The sequence below is a fragment of the Salvia miltiorrhiza genome, chromosome 8, assembly GCF_028751815.1.
Source record: "Salvia miltiorrhiza cultivar Shanhuang (shh) chromosome 8, IMPLAD_Smil_shh, whole genome shotgun sequence".
Taxonomy (NCBI): domain Eukaryota; kingdom Viridiplantae; phylum Streptophyta; class Magnoliopsida; order Lamiales; family Lamiaceae; genus Salvia; species Salvia miltiorrhiza.
In genome coordinates, this window is record NC_080394.1 from 42,740,232 (window position 1) to 42,755,768 (window position 15,537).

Genomic DNA, 15,537 nt, shown 5'->3' on the forward strand with positions numbered 1-15,537 from the left:
GAATGAGCTCAATAAAGTCTACCAGAACTTTATTTGGACAGGGTGTACCTCTACTCGGCCTCGTTTCTCTGTGGTTTGGGATATGGTCTGTCTTCCTAAAGCTCTTAGCGGTATTGGAGTCCATCGATTTCAGGCTATTAATAACAGCTTTCTTCTCCATCTGGGTTGGCACATCATGAATTGGAATTCTTTTGGCTTCTCTTTATTCCGCTGTCGGTACCTCTCGGGTTGCATGGAGTATGCCTCTCATTGGTTCACGGTGACTATTTTGCTTGGTGTTAGAAAATTGGTTGACTCTCTTTGCAAAGATTCTTTTTGCTCGATTGGAGACGGCCACTCGGTTCGATTTTGGCTTGACAATTGACTTGGTTATAAAATTATTGATCGTCTCGGCATCCTGTTTTACATGCATTCTTTCCTGGGTCAGCGCATATCTTATTATTATTATTATGAGGACAAATGGCACCATCTTGGCCTTTATTGGTATCTGCTCGGATGTTGCCTATTATATCATCTCCGATCGTTGGATTCATGCGGGGTTTGGTAATGTCACATCCGCTTCTGCTTATGATTTCCTAACCCCTTCAGTGAATTGGGGAACTTAGCTTTGGGCTCCTTTCATACCTACTCGTCGTTCCATTACCGCTTGGCGGATGATTCTGGGTTGCCTCCTTACTTTTAATATTATCCAAAGACATGGCATTCACGGCTCGAGCATCTGTGTCCTATGCTCAAGCAATGGTGAATCTATTGACCACATCTTCTGGCACTGTTCTTTTTTGCAACAAGTGTGGCCACTTTCTTTAATTGGTTTCGCCACAACAGGCTTGCTATTTCAGACACGGATCATTAATTATTAAGGCCATGCAATACAAAGCGGGTAAGCAGATCACCAATATTCTTTGGCGCCTTGGTGTTATCTCGCTTATTTGGAACATTTGGATCATTCGTAATAATGTTATCCATGAGGCTGCCCGCCCTAGCATACATCGCATTCTTACTGGCGTCAAAGTGGAATTTCAAGAGGCTTCACACTTTAACATCGGTGCCATGATCTAATGATTCTCCGTAATATTGGTATTATTGGAGTTCTTCAACATCCTTTGAAGCTCTTGAATGTTTTCTAGCAGCTGCCATCGGTTGCCGTAATGCGCTTAATGAGGTAATTGGTTGCTTTCACTTCGTAGGTAATCATGGATTTGCATTTGAGGCGGAGCTCTTCATAGCAATTATTTCTTTGGTACAAGCTCTTGCTCATAATTGTGATCGCATATGACTGGAATTTGACTCCATGTACATTGTTCATTTGCATTCCTGCTCCACCCAAGTTCCTTGGTGTTTTCGGAGTCGCTGGCGTCGAGTCCTTGCACATACCCAACACATGCATCCGCCTACATGTCTCTCACATATATCGAGAAGGCAATCAAGTTGCAGATTACCTTTCCTATCGCGTAACTAAGGAGGGCTGGTGGAGTAATGCCATCGATGGTATCATCCCTTTCGTCAATGCGGATGTTTACAAGTTTTTGATTATTCGCGTTTCCTAATCACTCTCAGGGATCTTGTTGTCGCTATTGTGGCTCGAGGATTCTTTGCCATTTGATGGGTCTAGCTCGGGTGTTTGTTGATGTTCTTCCTTGGTGGTGGCAGTTTCACAGGGTTTTCCCTTGGAATGCTCCGACGCCCGACCTTAGGAGTTCTTCCATGTGTTCATCGGTCACCCCTTTCTCGTTCGTGCCTGGAATGCTAGCACCTCTTCATGTACAGGTTAGGGTTTTAGGAGTGGCTTTTTCAAATTTTTTCAAGTCTCCGGTGCGCTGAAACCTAGTCTGGATCTATTCTACTCTCTCTTCGTGCGTTCTGTTTTATCAGGCACTCGTTTCTTGTTCGTTTATATTTCCCTTTGGTTTTTTTTGTTTTCAATTGTAATAAACGAGTACTTTTTTTTCCTTTTCCAGTGTTTTCCCATTGGGTTTTCACCGTAAAGGTTTTGATGAGTCTTGAGCCTCAGTTAGCGTTTCTGTGCTATCAATAGGTTATAGGTGATTAGGTTTTTTCTTTTTTCCTTTTCTTTTAATAAAATTTCAATTCAACAACTAACAACATAAATCACGCTAATTATGCCTTTAATTAATGGAAATAATGATAATATCATTAAAGATATAATTAAGTATATAAATAAGTGATAAAAGATCATTATTACTAAATAAAATTTGGAATTAGAAAGGAATACATCATTGAATTTAGAAAATAAGAATGAAAATTCAATAGATGATTGTTGTCGTGTGACACACAAATTTATACTTTAAATCGTAAAATTCATGTAAATAAATACTAACTAAAATAGAAAATAATTGTAAATATATAATTATGTAAATAACAATTTCTTGTACATGTGTCTTAAAATGGTTAATGACTATTTTGATTCACAATAGTAATTACAATTTCAAATGATTAGAGAGAATTGTGCCACTAAAACATGTGTGTGGGAATACATTTAATTATTAAGTAATTTATTTATTTACTTTTTGGATTTTAAAGGCATAAAATAAAAAATTTAGAAAATTAGGAATTGAATAATTACAACATAGGATTTAAAATTGATGTGAACTCTCAAATATGTTTCCCTATGGAGTATAATTAATTAATTAATAGATGCCATATATGCTATATTCTTTCAGTTTGGAGATCGTCTTAATTATTGAACTATTAATTAATCAATACATTGTTATTATTATATCATCAATATTAATACCATACAAGTCCACATGCTTTTGTAAGCTCAGTATTAATTAACCGTGGACAAATAAGTGCACCGCCGTCAATACCACCGCGTCCACATCACCAGCAGCGGCGACACCACCTGCCGCCTCCCGTCTGACCAGACCAGCTTCCCCTCCTCGGACACCGCCGTCCCCGGCCTCAGCGCCATTTTCTCCGCCTTTATCCTCACCCTGTAACTCATCTTCTCTCCCTTGGCCCTAAATTTCATCACCGGCGGCGTCACCGTCACAGTCGCCCCCTTGGGATTCGTGACCGTCGCCGAGTACCTGGCCGCCCCGCCATCAACATGCATCACCGTTCTAGGAACCACAACCTCAAAATCCCCGGTGTCCGCCGCCTCAAACGTGACCGAAATGGCTGGATAATTTATATCCCACGGCTTCAGCTGTTTCTTACCACACCTAAATCTTTTCCGAGCAATGAACCTTATTTCTTCCGCCGTGTAATTCGACGCACAAAGAAAATTCAAATAATCAGCAGCCGTCAGATCGTACACGAGCCCCGGATTGACGGCTCTCTCGGGGTCCACGTGTCCGGCGCCCACGTCCCAAACAGAGGTACTATTATACGATTGCTCATCGAGCAGCGGCTTGCCGTCTCTGTACCGGCTGTACGCCGTCGTCATCATCGCCGACCGGATCATCGCCGGCGACCAGTCGGGATGGGCGCCCTTGAGCAGCGCCGCCACGCCGGAGACGTGCGGGCACGACATGGACGTGCCCGACGCCACGTTGAATTCGGTGCGCCGCGTGTCGTCGGCGAGATCGCTCGGCGGCACGCCGGCGGGCCACGCCGCCAGGATGTTGACGCCCGGCGCGATGAGGTCGGGCTTCAGCACGTATGGAGAATCGATATTGGGGCCCCGAGCCGAGAATGAAGCCACCACCGGCGCCGGCTTTACCCCCACCTCCGTGCCGCGGAAGGCAATCTTCGCCCTAGGGTTTGGATTCGAGCTGATGTAGTCGTGGATTGCTTTCCCGGCGGATTCTGAGACGGCGAGGCCGGGGATCACGTGCGGGTCGGCGATTAGGCCCTCGCCGATCGGCTCCACGTTCGCGACCACCACGCCGGCGCCGCCGGCTTTCCTGACGACGTCGCCCTTTGCCACCCGCGAGTTGCCGCCGCGGTCGCACACGACGATCTTGCCGCGCACGGCGGTTTCGTCGAGAGATCCGGCAAAGCAGGTGGCGGAGGACATACTCCCGGCGCGCCTGCCGCCGCCCCAGCTGACGGAAGCGTTTCCGGCGTAGATTAAAGGAAGATATGTCTTTTCTGGGAAAGGCGGGCCGCTGTAGAGTGAGGCGCCGGTGATCACCCGGCCGTCTTTAAGCACGAGATCGGCGGGGAATCTTCTATCTATCGTGCTTGCGCCGACGGTAGTCATCCACGGCGAGACGTTGGTGACCGTCATTTTAGAGGGGCCCTCGTTACCCGCCGACGCCGACACCAAAATGCCTTTCTCCATCGCCCCAAACGCACCTATCGCCATGGGGTCCAGATAGTAAGGCACGGCGCTGCCGCCCACGGAGATCGAGATCACATTCACGCCGTCCTCCGCCGCCTTGTCGAACGCCGCGAGGATGTCAGAATCCATGCAGCCGTTCCGCCAGCAGATCTTGTAGACGGCGATCCGCGCCTTCGGCGCCACTCCGATGGAGACGCCGGCGGCGTACCCGAAGAGAGAGGCGTTGCCGACGGCTCTGCCGGCCGCGGTGGAGGCAGTGTGCGTGCCGTGGCCGTTAGTATCCCTAGCCGATTTCACCTCCTCCGACGAATTAATCCTTCCCCTCCGAGCTTCGTAGCCGTCGGAGAAATACCGAGCGCCGATGATCTTCTTGTTGCAGTGAGCCTTTGTGAAATTCTGTCCCTCCACGCATTCGCCTCTCCAGTTGGAAGGGATGGGGCCGAGGTTGTCGTCGTGGAAACTGCGTCGTTCCGGCCAAATTCCGGTGTCGAGGAGTCCGATGATGACGTTGGCGCCGGAGTCGGATTCCGAGAGCAAACCCCCGGGATTGGCGTAGGATAAGCCGAGGAAGCGAGGCGACCGAGTCGTGTGGAGCTGCCGGAGACGATCGGGGATGACGGCGATGACCTCCGGGCGTTTGGTGAGCTGTTGAGCGAGCTTTGGAGTTAATTTTGCGGAGAATCCATGGAAAACAGTTCGGTAAATATGCAGAAATTCTCGGGATTTTCCGATTCCTTCGGTTTCGGAGCTCTTAATTAGGTTTGAATCTAGGTTACGAAGAGTAGATTTGTACCAGTGTTGTACGTCGGAGAAAGCCGACGGTCTCAACTCGTTGTCGACTCTAACGATGAATGTTTGAGCATTTTCAGTATCATCATCAATTTCTCCGAAAACGGCCGAAAATAGAAGAGGAAAAATGAAGAGAAGAGGCCGGAAACGGCCCATTTGGATTTGAAGGAATTAAATTGGATGACGATGATGATGAGTGATAATTAATGAGTCATCCACCTCGTATTTATTGGAAAATATTGCAGAAAAGAGACAAAAAAACGAAGTCGTAAAAGGGTGCATGAAACGTTGAAAATCCCAGAAAATGGCCAAAAATAGGAGTACGAGATTTGCATGATCAGATGCCCATGCGAAGGTGGCGAAACTGTGAGTCTTGCTTTTCAAGTCGGAAAACTCACGCATTTGCTCACAACTATGTAACCACTAATTTAACCATATATTGTGAATTTCTAATGCATAGATTGGAGTTACCCGATTCAAAGCCTTTTAATATTTCTTTGTCGGCAAGATAATCTCACTATTAAGTTTTTTTCTTTTTCTTTTTTTGAAGCATGACTTATTATTTTTTGCATCCCACAGTATTACGTGTGCTATCTTACTATTAAATACTTATATACCTTCATTGAATATAATAAAGTGTAATTAATAATTATAAAATTAAATTTAAGCATACAAAATTAAAATTGAAGAAGGAAATAAAACAAAATAAATGAAATTAGAACATTGCACATGTACATTAAAGCGGACAACATCTTCTTTTCCAAACTCTACGTCCTATCGCACGTATTTCACTACTACTTTTACTATTTTTTTAAGGGTTAAATGCATGTAATATCACGAATTTTAGTCGAATTTCAAATTTAACACGAATTTCAAATGTTCCAATTTATATGGATAATTTTACCCGGTGTTCAGTTTTAGCACCGATTAATTCAATTTAAGCTCTGATTAGTTATCCGACGATGTTATTATCCTACTTGTTAATGACGTGTCGCCCTAATGACGCGTCATTAACAAGAACGACGTCGTATTACTTATGACTTAGTGACGTCGTTTTAGCTTGAAATATTAAATGTTGTCATATCAATTGTTGAAAGAATTAAACTTGAGTTGTAGAAGATATTTTGTTAGGAAATATCTAGAATCAAGATATTTTAAATAGAGTTGGGAAATAATAGGAATATCCAACTAGTTTTGATGATACCAAAACCATTAGAATGTTTCGCTTATCTTTATTTCTATTGCAGGTCCAAGTGTTCCAGTCCTTACAGGCCTTGACAGAAGCTGCAAAGACTTTAGTTTAGTGGGACTAAGAACAAAAGACTGAAGACTAAAGACAGCACGACTGAAGCTCAGTTCATTGAACAAACAGAAGGACGCATCGCGACTAGAAGTCATCAGTCGAAGAAGCTCACACATTCAATATCAACTCTGAACTGAAGACTTGTCAAGCACCAGTCGACATTCTGCATCTAACTGAAGAGAAGAATACCGGACACGTTGCATTAAATGCTCAACAACAGCATTAAATGCCGAAGATTTGAAGATCATCCGTACAAGTACTAGAGCTCCTCTTTGCGTGTAAACATGTAGATGCACCACTCCAAGGACAAGAACAATTCAAGACTCGGTCAAATGGAGTATTCGAAGATTGCCACCTCAACCCAAGAAGCGACAGCCTCTCACAATGGCAGAAAACTTGAAGACCATCTCTCCAACAGATCTATTCAAGACTTCGCCTATAAATAGAGCTCGAGGAACAACTGCATTCTTCATCGATTCGAAGACATAAGCTGAAGCTCTGTCGAATTCAAGAGCTAGCATTCCCATAGATAGATAGATTTCGAATCGAAGAAGGGAGTAATCAACGTTGTAAAATCAGTCTAACTGATTATCTACACTCTCTTATTAGACTAGGCACCACATGTTATATCATTAGCCTAGTATGGATTACTTGAGAGCTTGTTCTCAGTAATCTTAGTTGGAAGAGTTCAAACCTCTTTTCAACTGAGAGAAAAGTGAGTTAACTAAACGGTGTTGGTTGTGGTTTAGTACGGTTCAAAACTAAACTGTTCGGTTTCCTTGGCACCCAGAAAGTCAAGAGGGAGTTCAGTTTAAAGGCGCTGGCTCCAATTACCTTAGCATTAGCTATATGGGCATGAAAGTGTCAGGGCGTGCTAAGTGTTAAATCCAATTCAGGATGGATTGGTAGATTTGTTGTGCACCTCTAAGCATAAGCCTAGAGTGTTTGTTAGACAAATAATCTGGATGTGGATGTAGGGGAGATATCTCCGAACCACGTTAAAAATCCTTGTGTACGTTCTTTACCTGCTTTCAGTTATTTCCTTGTCTGTGCAAAACTGTCTTCAACTGAACTGGACTAACTGAAAAGTGTAACTAAGGATTTTACAAATGACAAACATTTTCTAAAAAGCTATTCGCACTAAGTTTAAATTCCGCTGCTGAGTTATTAATCCTACTGACGACTCAACTGATAGTCAGAGAAGATTGATAACTCTACTTTGTTTTACAAACTAGACTGAAGCCTTACTTGGATATCAGTTAAGCCCGGTGCTCGACTGTTGTCAACTTACTGAATTACCTTCAGTATCAGTCTACAACCTTTCATACTGAAACCAGTTAAGTTTGTTTTGATTTGTGAAAGTTAGCTCATAGGTGTATTTCCCCCCCCCCCCCCCCCATACACCTGTCAGTCAACCCTTCAGGACCCCAACAATTGGTATCAGAGCAGGTTGTTCGCAAGAACGGTTTGTTCTAACCTAGTTCTTAATGAACTAGATCCTCACGAGGGTTGTCTTTGTTTTTAAAATTTTCTTTCTCTTCCAACGTGCTTTGTGTTCCCTTCCCTTCCCTTCTTATCTATCTCCTCTCTTCTCCTATGGCCAGGAACATTGAAGACTCTGCAAGCGACTACATCAACATCTACTTCCGTGGAGTCAATGGGCTTGAAATTGGATCTTTGGATTCTGACTCCGATGATTCGTTTGTCTTTCCTGAAGAGAATGAGAGTCCGAGACACTCACCTTTGGAAGAAGTAAGTGTGTATGATCAGGTCTTGCATAAATATCAGGATTTGTGAAAGATCTTCGAAGACCTCATTAGGGAAAATTGGAGAATTGAGAAAGAGATCAGAAAAGTATGGTTTGATCAAGAGACGATCATTCTTTACTTCCCAAATGAAGCAGACATGGATAAAAAGGATTGTAGAAGACAACAGGCTGATGAAGATAATGGAAATTCTACAATCTGAAAAGGCGAAGCTGCGATCTCTTCTTGAAGATGCCGAGAATGATTTTAAGCAATCATCAAAAGAGCTTGAAGAAATCATTCTACAAGCAACTGGCTAGCACAAACGTACAAATCAATGGAAGAAGAACAGTGCAGAGGATAAACAAGAGAAGGAAACTCCTGTTGAAAATAATCCAACTGTCTCCTCCCATCCAGCGGAAGAGCCCATGAAAACAAGAATAGCATGTGATCCATCTTGTTCATCAACATTCCAAGCCTTCTCCGAAGAAAATGAAGTCGGTCCGTTGGATAAAGGAAAAGGGGTTGCTGACTGGAACACGAAAGCTCACTACTACTTGTCAGATTGCTCCTCCAGTAAGACTTCGGATTCAGATGTTGAAAGTCAATTCTTCTTAGCCGAAAATGGTGTAGAAGACTCTGGTGACGGAAACTCTAAGGAAGAGATAACTCAAGAGCTTATCAGGTTAGATTAGTTGATGCAGACACTTCAGATTGAGAGAAATCAACTTGTTCAAGGAATCTTCAGGGAGACAGAAGATGAACTAATCCAATCAAGAAGACTCCTTGACGAAACACTGATTAAAATCGTCAAAGAAAAATCAAAGAAAGGACACCGGGTTGATTTCAGCATCGAAAACCTGACATCAGAAAGCCACTTCCAACTTCTGCGTTCTGAAGAGAAAGATGAAGAAAGTTTGACTGATGAGGATAAGAAACTAGAAAAACTGACTGAGGAAGCAACAGTTCTTTGCAATGATGCTTCACCAGAGTCATCCAAAGTTGCCAAATCTGAATCTCAATAGTCACAGAGCAGACAACCTTCAACTGTGATCGAACTGGTCCAACCTTAAGGACATTAGTCTGCAGCTGCTCCGTTATCCCAGAGGCGACACAATGATGACAATCCATGGTGAATAAATAGAACAAAAGTGTCACTGCATTCAAAATTTGGCATACGAATTTAATCAAAAAAAGTTTTGCAACCACTCCACAAAGTGAAGAATACTTACGGGTTCACCACTTCATCAGCCATGGCGCCAGTCGCAGTCCAATCGTCGCACGTGATTTTTGTTGTTCGAACCCTTAATCGCTTGCGCCTATTGATGATCTACGGAGAACCCTAATCTGTCGAAAGTGAAAAGTGATTTGGGAAATTCAAAGTTCAGATGTTTAATTGTGTAGAAATGACGTGAAACGATGTTGTTTTAATTTAATTTCTGGCAATCCTATAGTGAAAATTTCGGTGCCACAACGTCATTTTCCGATGTCACGTCATTTAAAATTTGAGGGAAACTGATCACCAGACAAAATTCAGACAAAAATAAAAGGTTATGGATTTAAAAATCAATTTTTCAAATCTGGTGCAATAACCAATTTCTGAAAAATGTTATGGATTTACAAGCAATTAGCCCTTTATGTTTCAAATCGTGTATAATTTCGAAATGGATAAATGTCATAAAAAGTTCCGAACTATACTCGTTTTATAAAAAATATCTTGAACTATAAGAAATGTTATCAAAACCTTTAAATTACATGGCATAAAACGACGTTGTTTCATACCATAACATTTAAAAACTAAAATCTACGCTGGAATTTGAATTAAACTGTGATTTTCCCCTTTTTTTTTCTTTCAGAATAATTTTTTTTAATTAACAAACCCTAAGGGCATGGCTGGTATGCAAGAATGGAATGAGAATAGAATGGTGATTCCTGCATCCATTCCCAATCATATGGCTTGAACGGTCTTTGTGATGGGAATCAACATTCCCGATGGAATGCCTATTCTCATGTATATGGGATTAGTCATTCCTCTCCTCTCCTATGGTATTGTGTATTCCCACGGATATGATATTACTCAAAAATAAAAGTTTATTTATTTTTAATTAAATAATAATAATAATAATAATAATAATAATAATAATAATAGTAAAATAATTTAATTTTATTAATATAATAATAATAATAATAATAATAATAATAATAATAATAATTGTAAAAAAATAAATAATTTCAATAATATAATATTATTAAAATAATAATAATAATAATAATAATAATAATAATAATAATAATAATAATAATCATAATGATGAGGACTGGAATACTCATCAGTGATGAGCTTAGTAATTCAAGTCTATTTTACCTAATTGATACATTATTGTTATTGTTATTATTATTAAGTAAACTAACCAGCGCAGGTTTAACTAAAGACTGGGGATAATAAAAGGAATACGAAGCTCCTGCACAGTCAAAGATACCCGAAGTGCCTGCGCAGGTAAGAGAACCCGAAGCACTTGCACAGGCTAGAGAAACCGAAGCACCTGCGCAGCCTAGAGAACTCGAGGTGTCTGCGCAGTCACAAGATAATGAAGCTCTCGGTGTTGAAGGCTCAAAGCTAGAAGCTAATAGTTAAATGTATTAAGGTATTAAGGGGCTTTGGGCCCAATTATCTAAGAGATGGGCTAAAGGTCTTAGGGTTTATTTTACATGACTATAAATAGAAGCTTGGTAGTGAGTTAGAGATCATCTTGTATTAATTTCACCACTTGTAATATGTAAACACTTTCAATATAGTAAAACCAATGAAGAACTCCCGTGGATGTAGTTTTGAAAACCGAACCACGGAAATCCGTGTGTCGTTTACTGTTTTCTAGTTTAGGTGTTGATATTATGCTTTATCACATAATAATAATAATAATAATAATAATAATAATAATAATAATAATAATAATAATAATAATAATAATAATAAATAAATAAATTATAGTTGTAAAAGAATAATTAATAATTATAATAATGATAAAATAATAATAATAATAAATAATAATATACTGATGATCTGCTCCTGCTCCTCCTGATACTGATGCTCTGCTAATCCTACTTACTCCTGCTCTCCATCCTCCTCCCTACCTCCTCATTCTCGTTGTCCCGCCTCCTTCCTCCTTCTCCCCTCCTGCTCCTCCTCCTCCTCCTCCTCCTCCTCCTCCTCCTCCTCCCTCCTCCTCCTCTCCTCCTGCCCTCCTGCTCCTGCTCCCCTGCTCCCTCCTGCTCCTGCTCCTCCTGCTCCTCCTCTGCTCCTGCCCTCCTCTGCTCCTGCTCCTGCTCCTCCTCCTCCTCCTCCTCCTCCCTCCTCCCCTCCTCCTTCTCTCCTCTCCTCCTCCTCTCCTCCTCCTTCTTCTTCTCTTCTTCTTCTTCTTCTTCTTCTTCTTCTTCTTCTTCTTCTTTCCGCCCCCCCCCTCCGCCCTCAACTTAACCACCCCCGTACTCCCCAATCTCTTGGTTGTCGATTGCCCACCGCTTACATGTAGCAACGCCACCAGCTTCTTCACCGCCCCGCACAACAGCATCTCTTCCAACACCTTAACCTTTTAGGCTTATCTTATGATATTAATTGTGTGTATATTTATCTATATAATATATATTTAAATTTTGGGAAAAGGTGCAGATAAGCCTTCCTAGGTGTGGCCCTTATAGCGTATACCTCCCCATTCTCACTGTGCGTGCAACTAAACCCCCCAACTCAAGAAAAAGGGTGCAAATACCCCCCTCGCCCTAACCTCCGTTTTCTCACCGTTAGTCAGCATTATTTTATTTTCTGTGGGGCCCACCATCTTCACATAATGCACTCCCTCCCCTCAATTCTCGTCTCTCTCTCTCTCTCTCTCTCTACCTCACAACACACACACACATAGCAACACCGATCTCTCTCTCTCTCTCTCTCTCTCTCTCTTCCGGCCGCCGCGACTCATCTCCGGCGAAGGGCCATCGACTGTCGTCGTTCTCCATCATCTCTCTCTCTCAACTCGTGGCCCTTGCCTCGATTCCCAGCGAGCGCACGGCTGGAGGGCCGTCGCCGCCGATCTCGACTCTAAACCCCTCTCTAAACTCCGGCGCCGCAGCTCCTCCTCCGACGAACAGCCACCGTCGGCCAACTAACCCTTTTTTCTTCCCTCTTTCCATCCGTGGCCGAGCGACAGCGGTAGGGCCACCGCAACCCTGGCCTCCCTCTGCAAAATCCATCCTAGTCCAGCGACCACCGCCTGAACTTCCTCCTCTTCACTCAAATCGGCCGATAGCAGCAGCAAATGAAGTAGACTGCCGTCAGCGCCCTCTATCTTCCTCGGCTACGCGCTACTGAGCGATAAGGCCGATGGCGTCAGATCTTGAATCGAATTGCTGCGGAGGAAACTGCACCAATCGTCGTCGATGTCGGCTGAGAATCGCTGCGGCCGCGTGGAAATCCGTCATACATGTAAAATTCGTGACTTCAGATGGTGGGCCCTACATAAAATAAAATAATGCTGACTAACGGTGAGAAAATGGAGGTTAGGGCGAGGGGGTATTTGCACCCTTTTTCTTGAGTTGGGGGGGTTTAGTTGCACGCACAATGAGAATGGGAGGTATACGCTATAAGGGCTACACCTAGGAGGGCTTATTTGCACTTTTTCCCTTATTTATTTATTTTTGAATAATTATTAAAACTCTAGATAATAATTATGATTTTATTTTTGGTTAATTTAATATTTGTAAATTTATTTAAAAAAAAAAAATGGATCCGGGCCAGGACTCGAGACCCTGTGAATCTAATGGATCTGGACATGCATCTCGTTTTTTGGACCTAATGGATTTGAACCGGATCCTGACCTAAGTAAAAAAATACGGATATGGATTTGGACTAAGCAGGATTCGATCCAGGTCCACATCTGGAGTTGGTGATGATGCTGCATGTCGGCGGTAAGCAGTCGACGATCAAGCGATTGAGCGCGTGCGAGTTGACAAAGTGTAAGTTGGAGCCGATGAGTACGGGGGCGATTAAGTTGATGCCGGAGGTGGGTTGCTGAAATTATATAAAAAAAAAAGGTGCAGATCCACCCCTGAAGTAGAGGTTGCAATTAAACTCAAACGTTAACGGACACTTAACGGCGTTAGGTCAGAGGGGGGAATTTGCACCCTTTTCTCGGAGTTAAGGGGTTTAGTTGCACACACAGTGAGTAAGAGGAGTTATACGCTATAGGGGCTACTACTTCGGGGGCCAATCTGCACATTTTCCCTAGAAAAAATGTGAATTTTTGAAGAACTTATAAATTAAAACCGTGTTGAAGTCGATTTCGTATTCAAAAAACAAGTTTACCGAAAATAACAATGGAGCATGAAGGCTCGCCGGAATAGAAGCAACCAAAACAGCGGTGGCAAATACCCTAAAATCCTCCATTGTATGACCAATAGTTAAAATCGCTTTCCTTCTGTTAGTACCCCCAATATAATTGCAATTTGATTGTGATTTTATGCTTGGTGTAGTATTCAATGTCATAAAGTTTGAATTTCGAGCCTATTTGTGTTCATTTGTGCGCTTGAGCATGATATATGCGTTGTAATTATTGCGAGCACAGTAGTTCATGCATACACGATATTACAGTATATAGGTAGGGTTATATATGAATCGAGCCTAGCCGAGGCGAATACTTTCAAGCTCGGGCTCGGTTCATCATGAAATTTTTATTCGGCTCGAGCTCAGCTCGACAAATAAATATTGAGATCGAGCTTGGTTCAAATTCGGTTTGATAATTATTCGATCAGAGCGAGTTCGAGCTTGAGATCGAGCTCGACTTGTATTTGGCTCGACAATTTTTCACGAATTCTGAACCGAGCTCAGCTCGTTGATCACCATTTTACTAGCAATAAAACTGCCACTAATACAATGTAATTGTAGAATATATAGCAAACATGTAGCGTATCCACAGAGACTGGAAATCGAAAACACAATGAGTAATCCTAATTAGAACAAAATCAATATTCAAGCCAACAAAATAGAAATATGATGAATAACCACTACAACAAAAACTCTAATAGAAACCACTGAAAAGAAACCGGTTTTTACTAAAAACCGGTTTTAAAGCTTCAAAAACCGGTTTTATAAATATAACCGGTTTCTTTTATGAAAAAAAGCGCTAATAGAAACCGGTATTTTGCTACCGGTTTCTTTGTTACGGTGTAGTAAGTATATTTTAACACCGGTTTTACTTAAAGTCTATCACACCGGTTTTTTACTGGTTTTATATCTTTTTCTAATATTTTTTAAATGGAAGAAAGAGGGAAAAAAGAAAAGTAATGCTTTGAATTAGGGATGTCAATGGGTGGGTTTTACCCGGACCAGAACCATTAAAATTGCTACGGTTCCGGAACCAGAACCGACCCATTGCTTAATGGATCCACACCGGACCAGACCATTAAGTGAAAAATTAAATGGTGCGGGTAGGTTAATTACCCATGGGTATTATAAGACCCATAGATCCAATAATACCCATTACCAAACTTAAAAATGCCCAAAAAAGACCAAAAAAGCCCATGGTCTCGATACACCAAGTCCCAAAATTTTTTTCCTCCCCAATCCCACCCCAGCCCCGCCACCCCCACCCCACCCACCCCCCACCCCCCACCCCCCCCCCCCAAATTTTTTTTTTTTAAATTTTTTAAAAATTTTTCCTCCCCAATCCCACCCCAGCCCCGCCACCCCCACCCCCCCTCCCAAAAAAAAATTTTTTTTTTTAATTTTTTTAAATTTTTTTCCTCCTCAAATCTCACACCAGCCTCGCCACCCCCCACCTACCCCCCAACCCCCCCCCCCACCCCCCAAAAAAATTTTTTTTTTAATTTTTTTTAAAAAATTTTCCTCCCCAATTCCACCCCAGCCCCGCCACCCCCACCCCCCACCCACCCCACCGCCCCAACCCCCCACCCACCCCCCTCCCCAAAAATTTTTTTAAAAAATTTTTCCTCCCCAATCCCACACCAGCCCCGCCACCCCCACCCACCCCCCTCCCCCCCATTTTTTTTTTAATTTTTCCTCCCTAACCCCACCCACCCCCACCCCCTAATTTTTTTTAAAAAAATTTCTCCCCAATCCCACCTCTGCCACCCCCACCCCTACCTAAAAAAAATTACTTTTTTTTTTTAAATTTTTCTCCCCATCCCCACCCATGCACCAACCCCCCCCTTTTAAAATTTTCTCCCCACCGCTTTATAGATCAAGAATTTGATTGAACAATGAAAACGGCATGTATCATTTTGTAATTTTTTGTTATCGTTTATTAAATAGTTCGATCTATTATATTAGAAATTACGTAACAAAAGTGCGAGTGTTGATCGGAAGCTATAGAGCCGAACGACATAAATATAATTTAAAAAAATGGGGAAGGGGTTGCGGTCGGTGGGGGTGGGGTGGGGCTGGG

The 15,537-nt window shown here is 42.4% G+C and overlaps 1 protein-coding gene across 1 annotated transcript; it reads right to left on the reverse strand.

The window, feature by feature from the left end:
- Positions 1-2,572: 2,572 nt before the first annotated feature.
- Positions 2,573-5,494, reverse strand: LOC130997121 (subtilisin-like protease SBT1.5). The gene has a single exon (XM_057922384.1). The coding sequence runs from the start codon at positions 5,192-5,194 to the stop codon at positions 2,822-2,824; it is 2,373 nt and encodes a 790-aa protein (XP_057778367.1). The 5' UTR covers positions 5,195-5,494; the 3' UTR covers positions 2,573-2,821.
- Between the last annotated feature and the right edge of the window lie 10,043 nt (positions 5,495-15,537).

What these genes read in the sequence shown, in the direction of transcription:
- LOC130997121 (XM_057922384.1), bottom strand. Translation starts at nt 5,194, where the DNA reads ATGGGCCGTTTCCGGCCTCTTCTCTTCATTTTTCCTCTTCTATTTTCG.